This window comes from Trematomus bernacchii, unplaced genomic scaffold (genome assembly GCF_902827165.1).
Source record: "Trematomus bernacchii unplaced genomic scaffold, fTreBer1.1, whole genome shotgun sequence".
NCBI lineage: Eukaryota > Metazoa > Chordata > Actinopteri > Perciformes > Nototheniidae > Trematomus > Trematomus bernacchii.
In genome coordinates this window covers 899,093-917,217 of record NW_022987589.1, presented here as the reverse complement: position 1 = coordinate 917,217, position 18,125 = coordinate 899,093, and the positions used below count along the sequence as shown (strand labels likewise).

The 18,125-nt window shown below is 39.7% G+C and overlaps 1 protein-coding gene across 2 annotated transcripts in view; it reads right to left on the bottom strand.

Annotated features, from left to right (window-relative positions):
- map4k5 (mitogen-activated protein kinase kinase kinase kinase 5) overlaps positions 1 to 18,125 on the bottom strand; it is a 64,019-nt gene that overhangs the window by 33,451 nt on the left and 12,443 nt on the right. For both annotated transcript variants that reach the window (XM_034129009.1, XM_034129010.1), the window contains exons 4-10: positions 10,962 to 11,052; positions 7,332 to 7,396; positions 7,167 to 7,222; positions 7,038 to 7,085; positions 4,511 to 4,553; positions 4,340 to 4,412; positions 1,542 to 1,673 (exon numbers count right to left, since the gene is read on the bottom strand). In XM_034129009.1, the coding sequence (XP_033984900.1) occupies positions 1,542 to 1,673; positions 4,340 to 4,412; positions 4,511 to 4,553; positions 7,038 to 7,085; positions 7,167 to 7,222; positions 7,332 to 7,396; positions 10,962 to 11,052 (508 nt within the window). The remainder of the gene's footprint in view (positions 1 to 1,541; positions 1,674 to 4,339; positions 4,413 to 4,510; positions 4,554 to 7,037; positions 7,086 to 7,166; positions 7,223 to 7,331; positions 7,397 to 10,961; positions 11,053 to 18,125) is intronic.

Here is an 18,125-nt window from a genome sequence, read left to right as displayed (position 1 = left end):
TCTCCGGGTGTTTCTCAATCGCGAGTAAAGCTGCTTCAGAGCCACTATTTCAAGCATACTACGTCATCGAGTGCCGCCGAAGTACTGTTCCAATGTCCAGCATACTTGGAAATCTACCGAGCCCGGCGTACTCCGTTTGGAGAAATATCGAGTCTGCACATGAGTAGACTCCGCGGTCTTAAAATCCCCACAATGCTTTGCGCACGGACCAATTTCCCCAAATCTGTGGCGGAAGATGTAAGGCGGGGCCTCTCATATGACGCACACCTGCACACTTGCTAGCCTGTTCCACTCTTTGTTTTCCGAATGCCAGGAAGTATTCTTGCCTCGCTTCTGAAGCAAGATGCTCGGCAGACATGTGCTACCAAGCAAGCGTACTCGCGATTGAGAAACACCCACAGAGCATGCGCCCCTTAAGCCCCGCCCCCCCACTCTCGGCTTAGTAGAATGAATGGAGAGAGAAAATAAATCTAGATTCGGCTTTTAGTGCATTTTACAACTTTAAGGAGCTAATGATTCTAATGAGGGCTATACAATAGTTCAAACTGGGTAGTTTATTTAGTTTAAAAAAAATTATCCACCGATTTACAGACGTCTCTTTCCCAATGTTAGTGAATGGGAAAAAGTAGTTTTGGGCCAGGTGACGTCACGGACTGATACGGAAGTTGCAGTACCGTCGTTTGGACACAACGAATATTGGCACAGAGTCCGGCGCACTTCCTGGGGGCTTGTGTGATACCCTTGGAATTTCTAAAAGCAGGGCACTGGGGGATCTAAGGCAGGGGTGTCAAACTCAAGGCCCGGGGGCCTAATCCGGCCCGCGACTTCATTTTCTGTGGCCCCACAAGAGCTTGCAAAGAATATAATATGTTTATTATACGGTTACATGCTACTTTACAGAAGCACGTTGCCCATAAACTACATGTCCCACAATGCATCTCAGAATTTGACTTTTTTTTTCAAAATATGCCTTTTTTCTTAGAAATTTCCTTTTTCTCAGAATTAGATTTTTTTTTTCAAAATGTCACTTTTTTTTCAGAATTTGGCCTTTCTTTTTAAATCATTTTGTGACATTCTTACTGAAGAGACTTGCAATTATTTGCCATAGACTTCTGCTTTCAGACGTAGTTAATTATGAAGTTATTACCCTATCTGATAATAATCAAATGCAGAGGCAATATTGTAATATAATAATACATACATTATTAAGCATATTATGTATTTTTAATATAGTCTTAAAGTTACAACCGGCCCTTTGAGTGCAACCATAATGCTGATGTGGCCCGTGATGAAATTGAGTTTGACACCCCTGATCTAAGGGTTCTTGTTGGAATATAAAAAGAAAGGCAGTCGCTGAGATAAGAAGGTGCTAGGTGATGTTAAGCTTTGTAAGTTAATAAAAAGGACTTTAAAAATCGATTCTAAAAGAAACAGGTAACCAGTGGAGTGTAGATAGAGAAGATTATGAAATATGACAGCAACACAAGAGGAGAAAGTAGCCTCGTCTGAGGACTGATTATTTTCAGAGGAGAGTCTCATGCCTCATGGGGTGAAGGTCGAACATGGGCGGCTGCAGCTCCGCCAGCTCGATGGCTGTGATGCCGACGGCCCAGATGTCACACAGCTGGTTGTAGCCGCCGTTCTTCTCCACCGCTGCCACTTCAGGAGCCATCCTGCACACATTCAGGAGCAGAACTCAGTGACAACTCTCCAAAAATAGCGTTGAAATGTTAGTAGTAGTCATTTTTATTTTTTTGTACCTTGAACGTTTTTTTGTTTTGAATCTCTTTGTTATAATTATTATAAAAAAGAAAAAATAAGTTTCTGACATGACATAACAACAGATGTTCTACCAATATCAATGTTATTTCCCTGTGTTTAGAGCTCAGGGTCAGTCCCATTAAAATGAATTAAAATACATTTAAAGTGTGTCAACTGGTATAGTGATACAAATATATATATTAAATGTTTTTATCCCAGCAAAAGCCATTGCTTGTGCTACTGTCTGTATTTCCTAACACACAGAACAAGTTGTGAAAAATGGAAACCTATAACGTAATACGAGTGAGCTTTATCATTGTAATATTTGAACGTTTTAAATAAAGTTTTAGACAAATAGAGAGAACAATATAGGACAAGAGTTTTAAATGAGAAGCTGGCAGAGTAAAGGTATCTTCTGCACGCTCAATATCACAATAAATATATTAGTGTTGATATGATTATATTTCATTCATCTATTAAACGTGAAAAATGTAAGAAAACCATTTAATATAATAAACCATAGAACATTATTATAAAGTTAAAGGTAATCCATGTGCGAGTGATTTAGATAAATATTTTAGAATTGCAGATAACCCGTTTTTATGTTGGTTATCTTTTCGATGTGGTCGCCCTTTATGTCGACTTCATGTCTACAGTTCTTTTTTCGATGTGGTCGCCCTTTATGTTGACTTCATGTCTACAGCCTTACTTCTGCTGCTGTGGGAGACTTCTGTATTTTAGGGGAAGCTTTTGAACACTTCACCACCACAAACTAGATTCTGTTAGATAGAGAATGACTCCATACAGTTCACCGGTAAAATGTTTCAGTATCTGATTAAAAGTATTAGCCAATGCTTCTTTAAAGGTCACCTATTGTGCAAAATCCACTTGTTCATGTCTCTTCTACATCAACATGTGTCCCCTCTTCTTCATGTCTCTTCTACATCAACATGTGTCCCCTCTTCTTCATGTCTCTTCTACATCAACATGTGTCCCCTCTTCTTCATGTCTCTTCTACATCAACATGTGTCCCCTCTTCTTCATGTCTCTTCTACATCAACATGTGTCCCCTCTTCTTCATGTCTCTTCTACATCAACATGTGTCCCCTCTTCTTCATGTCTCTTCTCCATCAACATGTGTCCCCTCTTCTTCATGTCTCTTTTACATCAACATGTGTCCCCTCTTCTTCATGTCTCTTCTACATCAACATGTGTCCCCTCTTCTTCATGTCTCTTCTACATCAACATGTGTCCCCTCTTCTTCATGTCTCTTCTACATCAACATGTGTCCCCTCTTCTTCATGTCTCTTCTACATCAACATGTGTCCCCTCTTCTTCATGTCTCTTCTACATCAGCATGTGTCCCCTCTTCTTCATGTCTCTTCTACATAAACATGTGTCCCCTCTTCTTCATGTCTCTTCTACATCAACATGTGTCCCCTCTTCTTCATGTCTCTTCTTCATCAACATGTGTCCCCTCTTCTTCATGTCTCTTCTACATCAACATGGTGTCCCCTCTTCTTCATGTCTCTTCTACATCAACATGTGTCCCCTCTTCTTCATGTCTCTTCTACATCAACATGTGTCCCCTCTTCTTCATGTCTCTTCTACATCAACATGTGTCCCCTCTTCTTCATGTCTCTTCTACATCAACATGTGTCCCCTCTTCTTCATGTCTCTTCTTCATCAACATGTGTCCCCTCTTCTTCATGTCTCTTCTTCATCAACATGTGTCCCCTCTTCTTCACGTCTCTTCTACATCAACATGTGTCCCCTCTTCTTCATGTCTCTTCTACATCAACATGTGTCCCCTCTTCTTCATGTCTCTTCTACATCAACATGTGTCCCCTCTTCTTCATGTCTCTTCTACATCAACATGTGTCCCCTCTTCTTCATGTCTCTTCTTCATCAACATGTGTCCCCTCTTCTTCATGTCTCTTCTACATCAACATGTGTCCCCTCTTCTTCATGTCTCTTCTACATCAACATGTGTCCCCTCTTCTTCATGTCTCTTCTACATCAACCTGTGTCCCCTCTTCTTCATGTCTCTTCTTCATCAACATGTGTCCCCTCTGTGGAAAGAGACTCTGAAAGTTTCAGGAACAAAGATTCTCTCTCTTTTTGTCCTGATCCATTTCTATAAAAACCTGTCTGAAAATGAGCTGATCAGATTTTGGCCACTTTATGATGTCATAACGATGTTTTGTCTTGTGTAACCATTAGCCAATCACCAACCAAGGTAACCCCCCCCCACCTTATCACCTGAATCTCCTCCTAGAGCACCATTGTGTTCTTTGTAACCAAATATCTCTCAGAGGGGCGTGGGGAGGGGCTCCTTATTTTCATCTAAAGTAACAGACAGAGAATCAGCACTTTGGAAACAGGGCTGAAACAGAGGGGATTATGGGTAATGCTGCCATGATCTGTTTGGTGTTTCAGCCAAACACTTCAGAGACATGTTCTTTTATATCCGAGACCTGTGATATAGTGTTGAAAAACAGTATAATAGGGGACCTTTAAGTAAAAATACCTGAGACGAAAACACACAACCTTCTTCAACAGTCTCACACTCACTCACCAATAAGGCGTTCCAATGAAGGACTTCCTCTTGGCGATGGTGGCTGTTATTTTGGCAGCGACTCCAAAGTCCGCTGTAACAGGGATCGAAAGGGTTTTCAGATTATGTCATCGTGAAACGGCTGAGAGCAGCAGACGAGCTCAAGTCCTCGGGAATTAGGATTTAACTTACCTAACTTCACATCTCCGTTGTCTGTGAGAAGGATGTTGGCACCCTGGTTAAAAAGAGATCCAAAAAATATTTATAAATGTGTATATTATAATATATACAGTGGTGTATAAGTATTAATAAATAAATCAAAGTAAAAAATATGACTGCTGCTTGAAATGCACGCTGTAATATAGATATAATCCTGAGTGTTATTGCACAGATTAATAATTGCACAGGTGAGGCTGAAGATACTGAGGGATGTTAGCCTGGTTTATAACAAAGAGCCAATCACGTGCTGCCTCAGGTGCAAGTGAAGCCTCGACTGCAGCTCTGAAGCTTTCTGACACTTTCTGTTTCTGCTGCCGGTGACTGACAAGTCTCTCTGGTGGCATCCGGCAGTGAGAGGAGAGGAAACAGGAAGTGCTCGCTGCGTAGCGCCGAGAACAGATAATAGGTCCAGCCCTGAGCTTCTGTGATAACACCAGGCTCCGGTGTGAGAGCGAAACACCGGGCGTGATCCACTCCTGCTCACCCTCAAAAACCTCAGAGAGTAACACATGCTCTTCCTGTGACTACAGTTCACACCGGTGAGCGCCAGACCTCTGACATGTGCAAAGGCGGCTTCTTTATGTCAACCTCACACCTCTCTGCTGCACGAGTATGACCAAAAGAAGTAGTTTGATCCATATTTATATCATGATTATGGCTTTAAACTATTGTTTTGATCAAAGTTGAGAAGACAATTTGCACTGCCTTCACTTCCATGTTGTGCATTCTTGCTGCTTTTGTACATATCCTTGAATCTTTACACAATGCATCTCCTAAAAGCAAGCTATAAAAAAACTGTTTACCAGTATTTTCTATGCAAATCCAAATCAACAGAGCACTGCTTTTACTTTCATGCTGTGGTATATTTGTGCTAATCTAAAATCTCTGCATCAAAATAAGACTTCAAATAAAGTTATTCTTCATCTAAATCCAGTGCATTGTCTTTGTTTAGTACTCTTCTGCTCTGGGATGCATTTAAAAAAATCAATATTGTTGCCAAAATCTTGATCACAATTGATATTCGATTAATTGTGCATCCGTCTTTTCTTTGTATCCCTTACAGTTGTTGCTAGAATACTTTATTGCTAAAGGGTGCGCCGCCCTCTTATTAAAATCCCAGGATGTTATTTCCGTGAGATGGGAAGGTTTGAATAATATTTGGGATCATGAGCTGCTTTATCTCAAAGACAGAAACCAGAGTCTCAAACTTATCATAATTCAAAATCCTGAGCTGCTTCATAAAAAATGAATGTTTGTTTATCCACCGACTGTTTGTTTTCTTTTGTGTACCAAAGTAATCTTTAGAACATGTCCCATATACTCAGAACCCTCCCCTGGGTCCTCTCTGTGTCCTCTTTACCAGCTTCCCCATTTCTTCTTGAACAAATGTTAGTTAAGCATGCTAGTTTGGGGATTTGGGAGAGCGTGGTTCATGATTTCTAATATGTTGAGACTATCTGTTACGGACCGTCTACACAGCAGCGTTAAAAAAAAATCTTGAAACGCTTCTGCCCATTCACTTTGAATGGGGTGACGTCACTTTGCGCCGAACTGCATTGTGGGCAGCAGAGCGGAGATTTTCAGGATTTTCAGGATTCAAAGTTGAGCAATGTTCAACTTTTGAAGCTGAGGTGGAAGCGTCAGCCAATCAAATCCTGTGTATGCAAATCTGACAGTTCAAGCGCTAGCCAATCAAACGGCGTGTATGCTGGGAGAGACATACCGCAGGTCATTTCCTCATATTCCAAAAAATGGAGGAGAAATTAGCGGTAGGGAATCACCCGGTGCTTTATGACCAGTCCCTATTTACCTACCGGGATACAAACCGGAGGAGCCAGGCATGGAGGGAGGTGGCAGAGACAGTGGTAGGTGTTCGCCTGTTTGGGGAGTTTATATCCAGTTTACTTCGGGCTTTTTTGCTTCGTATGTCGGGGGCGGGAGATTCATGTGAATGGTTGTTGGTGCCTTGCTCGCAAAAAATCCCCAAGCTTCAGATACGCCCACCTCCAAGATTTTTTTAACGCTGCTGTGTGGACGGGCCGTTACGACCCCCTCCACTCCACTAGGGGTCTCTGCCTTTGTGCTCTGCTTGCTGGCTCTTGTTTGCGTTTCAGGCCGTCGACATAAAAGGCCAACACCAACCCAAACTGCCCTCTCACTCTTCTGTTGGACACGGCCGCGTCTTTGTTTCTGCACATTTTCACACACCCATACACGCAATCATTACTGATAACTGACTTCCACGTTTGCTTAGGTTTCTTTGAAGTCCTTTGGTTTTTGTTATATCGTAGATAAATACGCTTTTTGTTACACTTAAGTTGTCTGGTCTCCCATCTTTGTTGCAGCCTATAAGCCAGGCGGTAACACTATCTTAGAGCATAGGAAAAACTGTTTTAAAATAGGCGTAGTTCCCCTTAAATCTGTATGTGTTGGCAGGATGCAAAGTGTCTGTAGTTGGCACATAACAATGGGATGAATTAAGGCTTGAACAATATAATACCTTGATGTCACGGTGCATTTTGCCCTTGGTGTGAAGATATCCCAAACCCTGTCATGGGAAATTATAAAATCAGTACTTAGTTCAATTCAAAAACATTGAAATATTCTTTTAAAACAATGTTTAAATTACCTGTATGGTTTCTCTGCAGACGTAGGCGATCTGAATCTCCGAGAGAGGTCCCGTCACTATAACAACACGGTTGCATTTAATGTTTGTTTAACAATGTTTGCACAGTGTTTAAAACCACTTTATGACCGCAATGCATCTTACTAGTGATATATAACAAGAGCTCACCGTGATAAATGTCCTGCAGAGATCCTCCACCGCAGTACTCCATACATATCCACAGCTTCTCGCGACTGACAAAACAGAGGGAAATATTGAGTTAGGAACTGCTGCTTTGCCAGAAGCTAGAAAGACATAATTAAGCAGCAAAAGCATTCAACAAAAGTGTCTTGTTGAACAGGTTAAGCTCTACGAATCAGCACATGCAACATGTTAATAAACAAGTAATGCAGAGTAATATGATGATATATATATTCAAAACAAAATAGAAATGTCCAACCTATACGTTTTTTGTTTAGCATTTCTACCGTTAAGAAAAAAAATCAGCGACTGAACTGCTTCATGACAATATTTAGATCATTTGAACCCTCTGATCCTTGCACTTAGATACTTATTATAATTGTTATACATTTGGATTGCCTATGTTGATATTTTATCATCTTTTTTTTATATCTAAACCTGAGATCTTTTGCACGTCTGTCCGTCCTGGGAGAGGGATCCTTCTCTGTTGCTCTATGAAAGTTTTCTACCATTTCCCCCGTTAATTGTGGGGTTTCTTTGGGAGTTTTTCCTTGTTACTGTAAGGGTAAAGCCCCGAAAACAAGAGTAATTTCTGATATTGGGCTATATAAATTGAAGTTGTAGTAACAGGGTATATGCAGGAATCCTGAAGTCAAATGTAAAACCTTTTAAGACCTTTTTTAAGACCCTTTCCATACATTTTAAGACCTCATCGCCACTTGGAGTTCTAACCGGTTACCTTGGCGACACACTTTACCTCACATTGACTATATACAGTATTGATTGTCCTTCCTCCTTATCTTCCAACCATTTGGACGCAGACTTGCATTTCCCCATAACCATGTTGCTTAACAACCGGCGTAAACGGACCTTCGCGCGCTATCAAGCAGTGAGCGTGCGATGTCCTGTTCAGATGACGTCAAATCCAACGGGATGCCATAAATAAACTACACAGAATCACACTACACACCTACGCAATGATTACATTCAGGCAGACTGTAGAATACAACCTCTTTGGACAATTTATATACTTATTGAAAACAAGCTACAACATGTAATACCTTGGAAAATGCCGTTTAATACTTTTTAATAGCCTTAATTTTCGCTAAATCGATTTATCAACTTGTAATACTTTTTATGACCCCGCGGACACCCTGTAGTAAACCCTAGAGGCGCTGTCTGCTAACATGGAGAGGACCCGACATGCAGAAACAGTCTCTGACTCAGCCCAACCTGAACAAGAAAAGCTTGTTTAGCTACAAAACTCAAGACACTGAGAAGAAAACCATCTTCTGTAAAGTGTGACACATGCCTGGGTGTTTTTTTTTGGTTCCTTATCGAGAACAGGCAGACTTTGATTCACAGAAAGGCCAGGCAACGTTTTGTGAAGAAAGCATCTCGATGAATAAAGTCATCTATAAAGAAGTCGTGCAAAACCCCAGATAACACATAACAACTCCATTTAAAGTTGCGCATTTTCATATGTTGTCATATCAACCATTAGCTATTCTAAAGTATTTATTTATCTAATAACCGGAAAACGTGCTTTAACGAGATATGCATAGTTATTGAGATTATGATAGCAACAGATGTCTAATTGGCAGCCGTATAAAAAGGTCATGCTCTTCTGCCGTTGAAAAAACAAACTAAGTTGTCTGTAAACATGATCTCTCTCTGCCTGACAAAAAGCTAAAAATAAAACTAGTGTGAGTGTGATGAAGCTGTGATAGCAGAGGTGAGGATACAATCACAGCTGTGCTACTTCTCACAGCTTAGAGCGGGACATGGAAATGATTTCAGGCCAGGAAACTGGAAATTTCCCCCAATAAAAACGGTGGTTCTTCTAATATAATTAATGTAGTCTTATATATAATGAAGGCATGTTGGTGGGCTGCTCATTAACAGTTTACAGTAAGCCATTGTGCTCCTGTGTGTGGAGACGGGTCCTGCTGTGATAAGACATGCATCTGTGGACGTATAAAACACATCAGAGGCTGCAGTTCCAGTTAAACCTGCTGGAAGTCGGGGCCGCGGTGGGCGGACCGGCGCGACTTCCTGTCAGCCACAACACAGGCTGCATTAAAACAGAAGAGCTGCACAGAGGGGGGGGGGGGGGCACATTTACTCAAGTACTGCACTTAAGTACAATATTGAGGTACTTGTACTCGAGTCATTTCCATTTTATGCTACTGTGTACTTCTACTTCACTACAGTTCAGAGGTAAATGGTGTACTTTTACTCCACTACATGTATTTAATCCCTTTAGTTACTTCACAGATGTGGATGAATGATGTGAAATATAATCAAGTGTTAAATCAGACGTTAGTTCCACCTGGAGTAAATCCACAAGCTACCCTGCAGTATACAAAGTCATTCAAACTAGCTGCACCTTTACCAGCTTTGAGAACACTTTAATGATCAATCATTATAAAACCTATCATATTTATTATTCTGAAATGGACCAATCTGCACAATGACTACTTTTACTTTTGCTACTTTAACTATATTTTGATGAGAATACTTTTCTACTTTTACTTGAGGAACATTTTGAATGCAGGACTTTTACTGCAACAGAGTACTCCTACACTCTGGTACTTCTACTTTTACTCAAGAACAAGATCTGAATACTTCTACTTTTACTCAAGTACAAGATCTGAATACTTCTACTTTTACTCAAGTACAAGATCTGAATACTTCTACTTTTACTCAAGTACAAGATCTGAGTACTTCTACTTTTACTCAAGAACAAGATCTGAATACTTCTACTTTTACTCAAGTACAAGATCCGAGTACTTCTACTTTTACTCAAGTACAAGATCTGAGTACTTCTACTTTTACTCAAGTACAAGATCTGAATACTTCTACTTTTACTCAAGTACAAGATCCGAGTACTTCTACTTTTACTCAAGTACAAGATCTGAATACTTCTACTTTTACTCAAGTACAAGATCTGAATACTTCTACTTTTACTCAAGTACAAGATCTGAGTACTTCTACTTTTACTCAAGAACAAGATCTGAATACTTCTACTTTTACTCAAGTACAAGATCCGAGTACTTCTACTTTTACTCAAGTACAAGATCTGAGTACTTCTACTTTTACTCAAGTACAAGATCTGAATACTTCTACTTTTACTCAAGTACAAGATCTGAATACTTCTACTTTTACTCAAGTACAAGATCTGAGTACTTCTACTTTTACTCAAGTACAAGATCTGAGTACTTCTACTTTTACTCAAGTACAAGATCTGAGTACTTCTACTTTTACTCAAGTACAAGATCTGAATACTTCTACTTTTACTCAAGTACAAGATCTGAATACTTCTACTTTTACTCAAGTACAAGATCTGAATACTTCTACTTTTACTCAAGTACAAGATCTGAGTACTTCTTCCACCTCTGGAGCTACATCCTGGCTCTGAAGGCCAGTTTGAGCTCTGCGTCACACTTTCACACTCAGGTGTGACTCAATAATTAAACATCATGTGAGTTTCAGGCAGCGGCTGCTTCAAATCCTTTTCACAGAAGCGTATGAACCTCACACGGTCGCTGTCTGTGAGAGAGGAGAAAACACAGAGAGTAAAATGACAAAGCAGAAGTATTTCCAGCTGGCTCTTACCAGAGGTAGCTGCCGAAGTAGGCCACAATATTGTGGTGCATGCATTCCTTCACCATGAAGATCTCCTGCTGAATGATGGAAAAGTCGTCCCCTGGAAACAGGAGAAATCAGAGGCACACGGACAAAGAGTGAGACTTAACTCAGGGAACAATTTAACATTTTCCATTAAGAAATAAACACCACATAAAAACGGTTGTATAGCCTTAAAATTACAACTATTTGGTTTATGTTTCATGAATAAAATCTACAGGAAGGACCACACAATTATTCTCTGATGATAAAAAGGTTGAGAAAAATATTTCCGTTTAGTTTGCCAAAGTGAAACCCGGAGAACGGGTTCTTCCCTCTGACCATATGCTTTAATCTGCTGTGTAAATACCGCGGATTATTGAACAGCCAATGACAATAGAGAGAACACCTTGTACTTTTAAGGTTTATGTGGTATCGGCTGATATCCAGTACAGCACTAACACATCCGACCAGGAAGGAGGAAGAGGGAAATAAAATATGTAAAGCCAGCTGCTGCCAGAGCGCTTTATCAACTGACTCACTACAGAATAAACTCATTTACAGGACACATCTTCTGCCAAAACATTGCACATACCTTCAGTGATTACTGTCAACAAAAAACGTCTTAAAAAATAAAATGGTCAAACAAAAACCTTCAGCTCAGGTAAAGGGAGATTTAAGACTTTTTTACAGTTTCTTAAAATACAAATCAGAATTAAAATGTAAAACTATTTTTACAGAATTACAAAAATTGAGGAACCAATGTTGCAGAAATGTTTAATGCAACATGAAGCATTTACCAAGGTCGTTGCTATCTGGCAGACAGTTTATCTTAAAACAAACAAAATTAAAAATGTTGTTTTATTCCACTATCCTAATCTGCTAACATCTGTTCATTTTATTTTCAGTTGATGTAGGACAATTATTTTGTAATTTTAAATTGAAATGTGAGAAAGTAAATCCTAATGCCGAAGCTCCTTTTTTCCAGACTCAAGAAATTAGATTTGGGGCTTATTAATACCAATGAAACGTATACATTTTTTAGATATAATCAATGCTTATTAAGACTTTTTAAGGATGTTAAGGAACCCTTTTAAGTAATCTTGAAGGGTATTACTTGATTAAAGAAGTTCTTATTCTACAGAGTCACGGTCCGTCCACACGGCAGCGTTGCGTGCTTCAACGGAGACGCTTCCCTTTCACTTTGAATGGGGTGACGTCACGCTTTGCCAAACTGCATTGTGGTTCCGTCGCGTCGCTTTGCCTCCGTTGCTCGCTTCGAAAGTTGAGAAAAGTTCAACTTTTCAAGCGTCGACGGAAGCGCCAGCCAATCAAATCATATGCCACTACAAGCTCTAGCCAATCAAACCGCGTGCTTGTGTGTCCGGGGCGGGAGATTCATGTGATTGGTTGTTGGTCGCACGCCAGACACGCCCACCGGCACGCTGCCGTGTGGACGTACCGTCATGCAAAGCACCAACTTCAATCTTGTGTTTACCAGAGATGTGCTCATCAGTCATAAATAAGTCAGCATGAAAAAAGCAAAAGGACTTGTCGACTAGAAAAAAGTCAAATGAGACCAAAATGCTAGATTTGTTGACATATAGTCCAAAATGTGCCCTACGACCTTACATGTAAACAAAGGTATTTTTAATGGATTAATTCTGTTGTAAAAATCTACTGTCTCACAAAATAGTGTTCAAAGTTAGATTTGGCAGCCAACACCAGCTGGTTGTTGACCTGCTCTTTACTCTGATTCAGAGCTCCAGACGTCTGAACTCTGGGAGAAAACCACCAGAGATACATCCTGGACCACAGAGGAGTCTTTGAGCACACAAACATCATTTCATTTGTATAAAAAAAATGAAAAGAGCAGTGGTGTTTTCAGTGGGAAAGGTCAGGCTCTCTCTCTCTAAGCGTCTGCAATGCCAACATGTGTGAAATCATCCAGCTGATAAACAACAACCAAGAGAATTAACATTTCAACGTGAGCTTTGAAATTACCCTCAGCTACTAATTAGGGTATTTAGTGACATTATGCAACTATTGGAAATCTTACCTACATTAAAACACAACAACCTGCATCACTAGTGACGGTGTAATAATAATCACAAAGGTCATATTTCATTTCATATATCTGTTACTTTCGTCTTTAGAAGGTCCCAAGGGCTTCAGATTTAGTACAACAGATGTCAGAGAATACTGAAAGCTCGACTAACTCATGGAGGAATTTCCATGAGATTGACAATAACAAAGAATACAATTATAAGCAACGTTAATCTTTAAGAACGGGAGGAGACATGTCACACATTATTTTTAGCTTTTAAACAGCTGTGATGATGATTGTACAACAGGAGTCACCAGTGGGAGATTATGAGCATGCAATGTACTGTAAATAGGAGTGTACTCTGCTACATGACATTATATCACTTGAATCAACTTCCTCCTTAAATCATATTCATGCAAAGTCTCTCAAATGTTCAGCACTCTGTTACAGACCATCCTACAGGGTTCATACACTTTTTCACCAATGATTTTCCATGACTTCTCCAGGACCTTTACCTAATTTTCCATGACCAAAAAAATGACTCTCAGCGGTACCACTGAAAATTGTTTATTTTAACATGGAAATAAAGGTCTGCATATGAAACATGTTGTGCCTATCTAAAACAAATCAAATAGTAGGCTTACTAGCTTCTACACTCTACTAAAATCTCTCACCAGCAAAACACCTCGTCAGTTAAATGCCATTTTACGTTTCATTACTATACGATACAGTATTTATTATCATTATAGTATTACTATTTCTGCGATTAGATAAAATATAAATTATATTTGATGCAACTTTAGTTACATTTCCATGACTTTTCCAGAACCTTTCCAGGGCCTGGAATTAGCATTTTGAATTTCCATGACTTTTCCAGGTTTTTAATGACCGTAAGAACCCTGATCCTACAAGCTAATCATATGCATTTCCTATTAAAACATGTTTTACAGATGCATGTTAAGTCTGTTACTCTTTCAAAAAAAGTATAATCAACGATATTAATCCTTCAGTTTGACTCCTTCCTTTCTATTTGTAAAATGTAAGCTGTATTTCCCTACTTGTGTATTGCTTTTCTGTTGCATAAGAAAGACGTACAGTAGTGGGTGTCTCATGATGAGGCTTTAATGATGACGAACATGGAAATAATGTTGCATTCGTCTTTGTTTGCCACATGCTGTAAGGAAAAGATGACACTTGAATTAGGTCACAATGACATATATCACTGTATTTTAATTAGAGTGTTTTTAATTTAAGGCTAACTACTGTTGATCACAAACGTTTCCCACATGTGTTGACAGAGAGAAAGCGTGCGAGGAGCCACAGAAATGTGAGCAGGGGTATTTTCAGTGGCATTACTGAGTTTGGTTAAACATTTTTTTTTAAAACATCACATCTCTTGTTGGTGAGAGGAGGCCTGAGAGTGAAGCCACTTCCTGTGAACGCTTCCTTCTGCTCTGTGAAATCTTCACACATCTTCACACAACTTCACACAACAAGCTTCTATTTAACGAGTTGGATTTATTCAATCTCTACCAATCTCATGCTGGTGTGATATGACAGATATTGAGTCAGTTTAACTATAAGATTAGCAGGTCTCCCTTGAAAAAGAGATCAATGATCTCAATGGGATACAACCTGGATAAATAAAGGTTTGAAATGAAATGAAATGAAATCTACATCAATAACTTGGTAGAGATAAATGCTCCGGTTTGTTGTTTTCCAATCAATTTCTTACTGGTGGCACAATTGCTGGTGAAATGCATACCTTATGAGTGTTTCCCTAATGCAGGGGTGTCAAACTCAAATACACAGTGGGGCAAAATGTAAAAATGGGTACTAGTCGAGGGCCGGACTGGTTCAATGTTTATTGCAAAACTTATTTAAATGAACTTATTGCACATATTAAACCTAGAACTAACAAAGCTTAAATGATTGCCTATAAAAACAACATTAAACATTAAATAATCAGTTGCATTCATTTCTTATGGCTCTATCTGCAGCTTTATTTCTTATGATTACATTTTTCCACAGGCCAACAACAGCTTCAAAAAAACTATTTCCCTCAAAGAACAAACCAAACATGCCCTGTTGTCGTGAGAGAAAAAGTGCAGAAGGAAACATCCATGTAAACTCAGTGTGCTGCTCTGTGATGCTAGCTCAAGCCAGATACTTGGCATCTCATCTTGGGTGCAAGTTCATCAATGTTTGGGGTCAGGCTCTGAGCTGAGGAGACCCTCAGGATTGAGTGAAGGTGTGCGTGCAATATACCAGAGGGCCAGATCTAATAGTAATTAGAAATGATCCTGTGGGCCGAAATTAAATCCACCAAGGGCCGGATTTGGCCCCCGGGCCTTGAGTTTGACACATGTGCTCTAACATCTCCACCTAAAGAAAATATGGTATTTACTTCATTTCTGTGCTCTTGTTTCAATTGAGCTCAGCCTTTAAACTAGTTCAGCAGTTTAAAACGTTGTGAATGAAGTATAAGTTACAGCCTACACCATCTAAAAAAGACCTTGCATACAAGTGGGTAGGTTTACCATTACGGTCATATACAATATTTTAAAATAAATTGTCATTAATGCTTCAGGTATTCCATAAAACTTAGCAACAAAAAATGCTAAAACAAATCTAATTCTCTACCATAACTACAGAGGTGTTTCTATTCATTAGAAAAACATCAATAAAAAGAAGCTTTTCAGTGCAATGAACACTAGGGGCGTACTTCATATAATATACGAAATTAGCGACAAATGAATATTCTATGTGGAATCGAGGCTTGATCCATTCTTTTATTGAGAGGGGTCTAAATGTGTAACCTATGCCTTCAGGTAGCTTGTAGCCTGGTGGATTTGGGTCTGTTGTTATCATACAAGTAGAAAATATTGAAAATAACAATAAGGTTATATGCTGCAAATAACCATTAAGGCTCCCAGGTAGAGAGCACATGTGCATTGTGACCACTTTATGGAAAACTACAGATAATATGTAGATTTATTTTTCCCCATTTCCCATTTTTCTTCTAGATTACTGCAGCCCAACTGCATGCTGGGACGTTGTTCCACACCCAAACGGCTTGCAGCTACATCTCTACTGCCAAGGGGCTGGTCCTTATTCTCAACGATAAAATGACTTGTCATAGGAATGAAAAGAGGACTAATGATAGTGTTTATAATAACTGACTTCGAGGAGGAAAAAGGTAAGTAAAGATAAATTATCTCCTTCTCAGAAAGTGACCAGCGCTAATTGATCTTAAATAGTTGTTTACCATGCAGATAATCAGATTAAGCTGCAGCCAGAGGCCTTCTACACTCCTCTACACTCCCTCCTCTTCACACGGCCGTCACTCCTCCTCCCGTCTAACCTGTTTCATTCTGCCTCCGCCCAAAGCTGTTTACCTGAGGCCCAGTGGAGTGACTCTGGATAAACGTGGAGGTAAAGAAAGGAGAGTCCTGCTAAAACAGGATGACCCGGGCTGCGGCTATCCTACAAATATCTAAGTAAACAGGAATATAATAAATATGAGTGGTTTTTAAAAAACTCCCAGAAACCTGCAGGTCCGCTGAAACTCTTACTACGTTTAAATCCAGGCTGAAGACTTTTCTCTTTGCCGCTGCTTTTAATTGAACTATTCATCTCTTGCACTGCACTGTAACTTGTATTCATGTATTTTCAAAGACATCACCTTCATTTTTTTAAATCTATTAATCAAGACAATAATCAGCAGATTCTTTGAAGCCCCCCGAGTGCATTTATTTTTTGGGTGGAATTGATATATACTTTTTCTATTCTATCGAATCAAAAGTCATGGCAGGAATATTTACTTCCTGTTTCTCCTTCTGACTTTTCCTCAAAGTTAGAGCTAAGCCAGCTGATCCTCTGCTTCACACACTTACACGCACACACACACACTTACACACACTAACACACGCACGCACACACACACGCTAATCCCCCTCCTCCTATACCTCAGTAGAATATATCTAAGCCTTTAAATAATAGTTAAAGACGTCTACAGACTCATCAGGAAGTGAGATTTCAGAGCAATCATTTCAAAATGAATTCTCAGATACAGGATGAGATGATACTTGAGGTGTAGACGAACACCTCCTCTCTAACACAAACAGAGAGGTGCGAGTGAAAGAGAAAAGGGACTCTTTCTGGTGATCATCCGAGCTCAGTCTGGTCTCCGGTGGTACAAAGCTCATCGTAATCCCACTAATCTGTTTCCACTCTGTCAGTAGGTCATCCCCACACAGGCACCACAGCCTCCTTCCTTCACCACACAAAACATCTCAAATCACCCCAATCTGCATTTGATTTGATTACTTTTATCATCATTTTCTGTTAAAGTTGTATAAATTAAGAAAAATGGGACTATACGAAGCGGAATGTGAATAAATGTATGTATTATGGTAAATATTTGTGATGTCGGTTCTTTATTTGCAGGTCCCATTATTATTATTATAATTATTATTATTATTATGCGCCGCTTTCCCCCCTTCTACTCCAGTAGGACTCAGATGAGGGTGTTGCACTTTTCTTTGTACATGTGATGTTTTGGTGTCGTTTCTTTGTTTTGTTTCTTTCTGTCAACTGGGAACTAAGTATTTTTTTTTTTGTAAGTTTTTGTGATTCTCTTATTTTCCTACGATACTGTTATGATTGGCTGTGATTAAGAAAAGAACATTCTAACCCCCTTTTCAGGTATGGTGTGTTTATAGGCAGGGGTGCACATAACGTTCTCAGTGAGGTACTCAGATGAGTACCTGGAGTCAGTGGTTGGTACTCCAACTTCTGACTCCACTTAAAGTTGTGTGATGAAGCCCTCTGTATCGCGAACGTATCACGGGGGCTAGTGGAGTACTTCAGGAAAGTGAACGTTGTGATCAACTGTGTGTGCGCAGGGCACAGAAGGGGGGGGGAGTCCGTTGTACAGACCGACGTTAACAGCAGCCCTGTCTGTGCACACGGAGACCGACGTTGTCTTCCGGTGATCTAACCGCCTTCTAGAAAGGTTTCACAAGTACGTCGGTACGCATATGCGCTTTGTGACACAAGTGACGGTACGCATTTCAGATTTTTGCCGCGCATGCATACCAGTTATG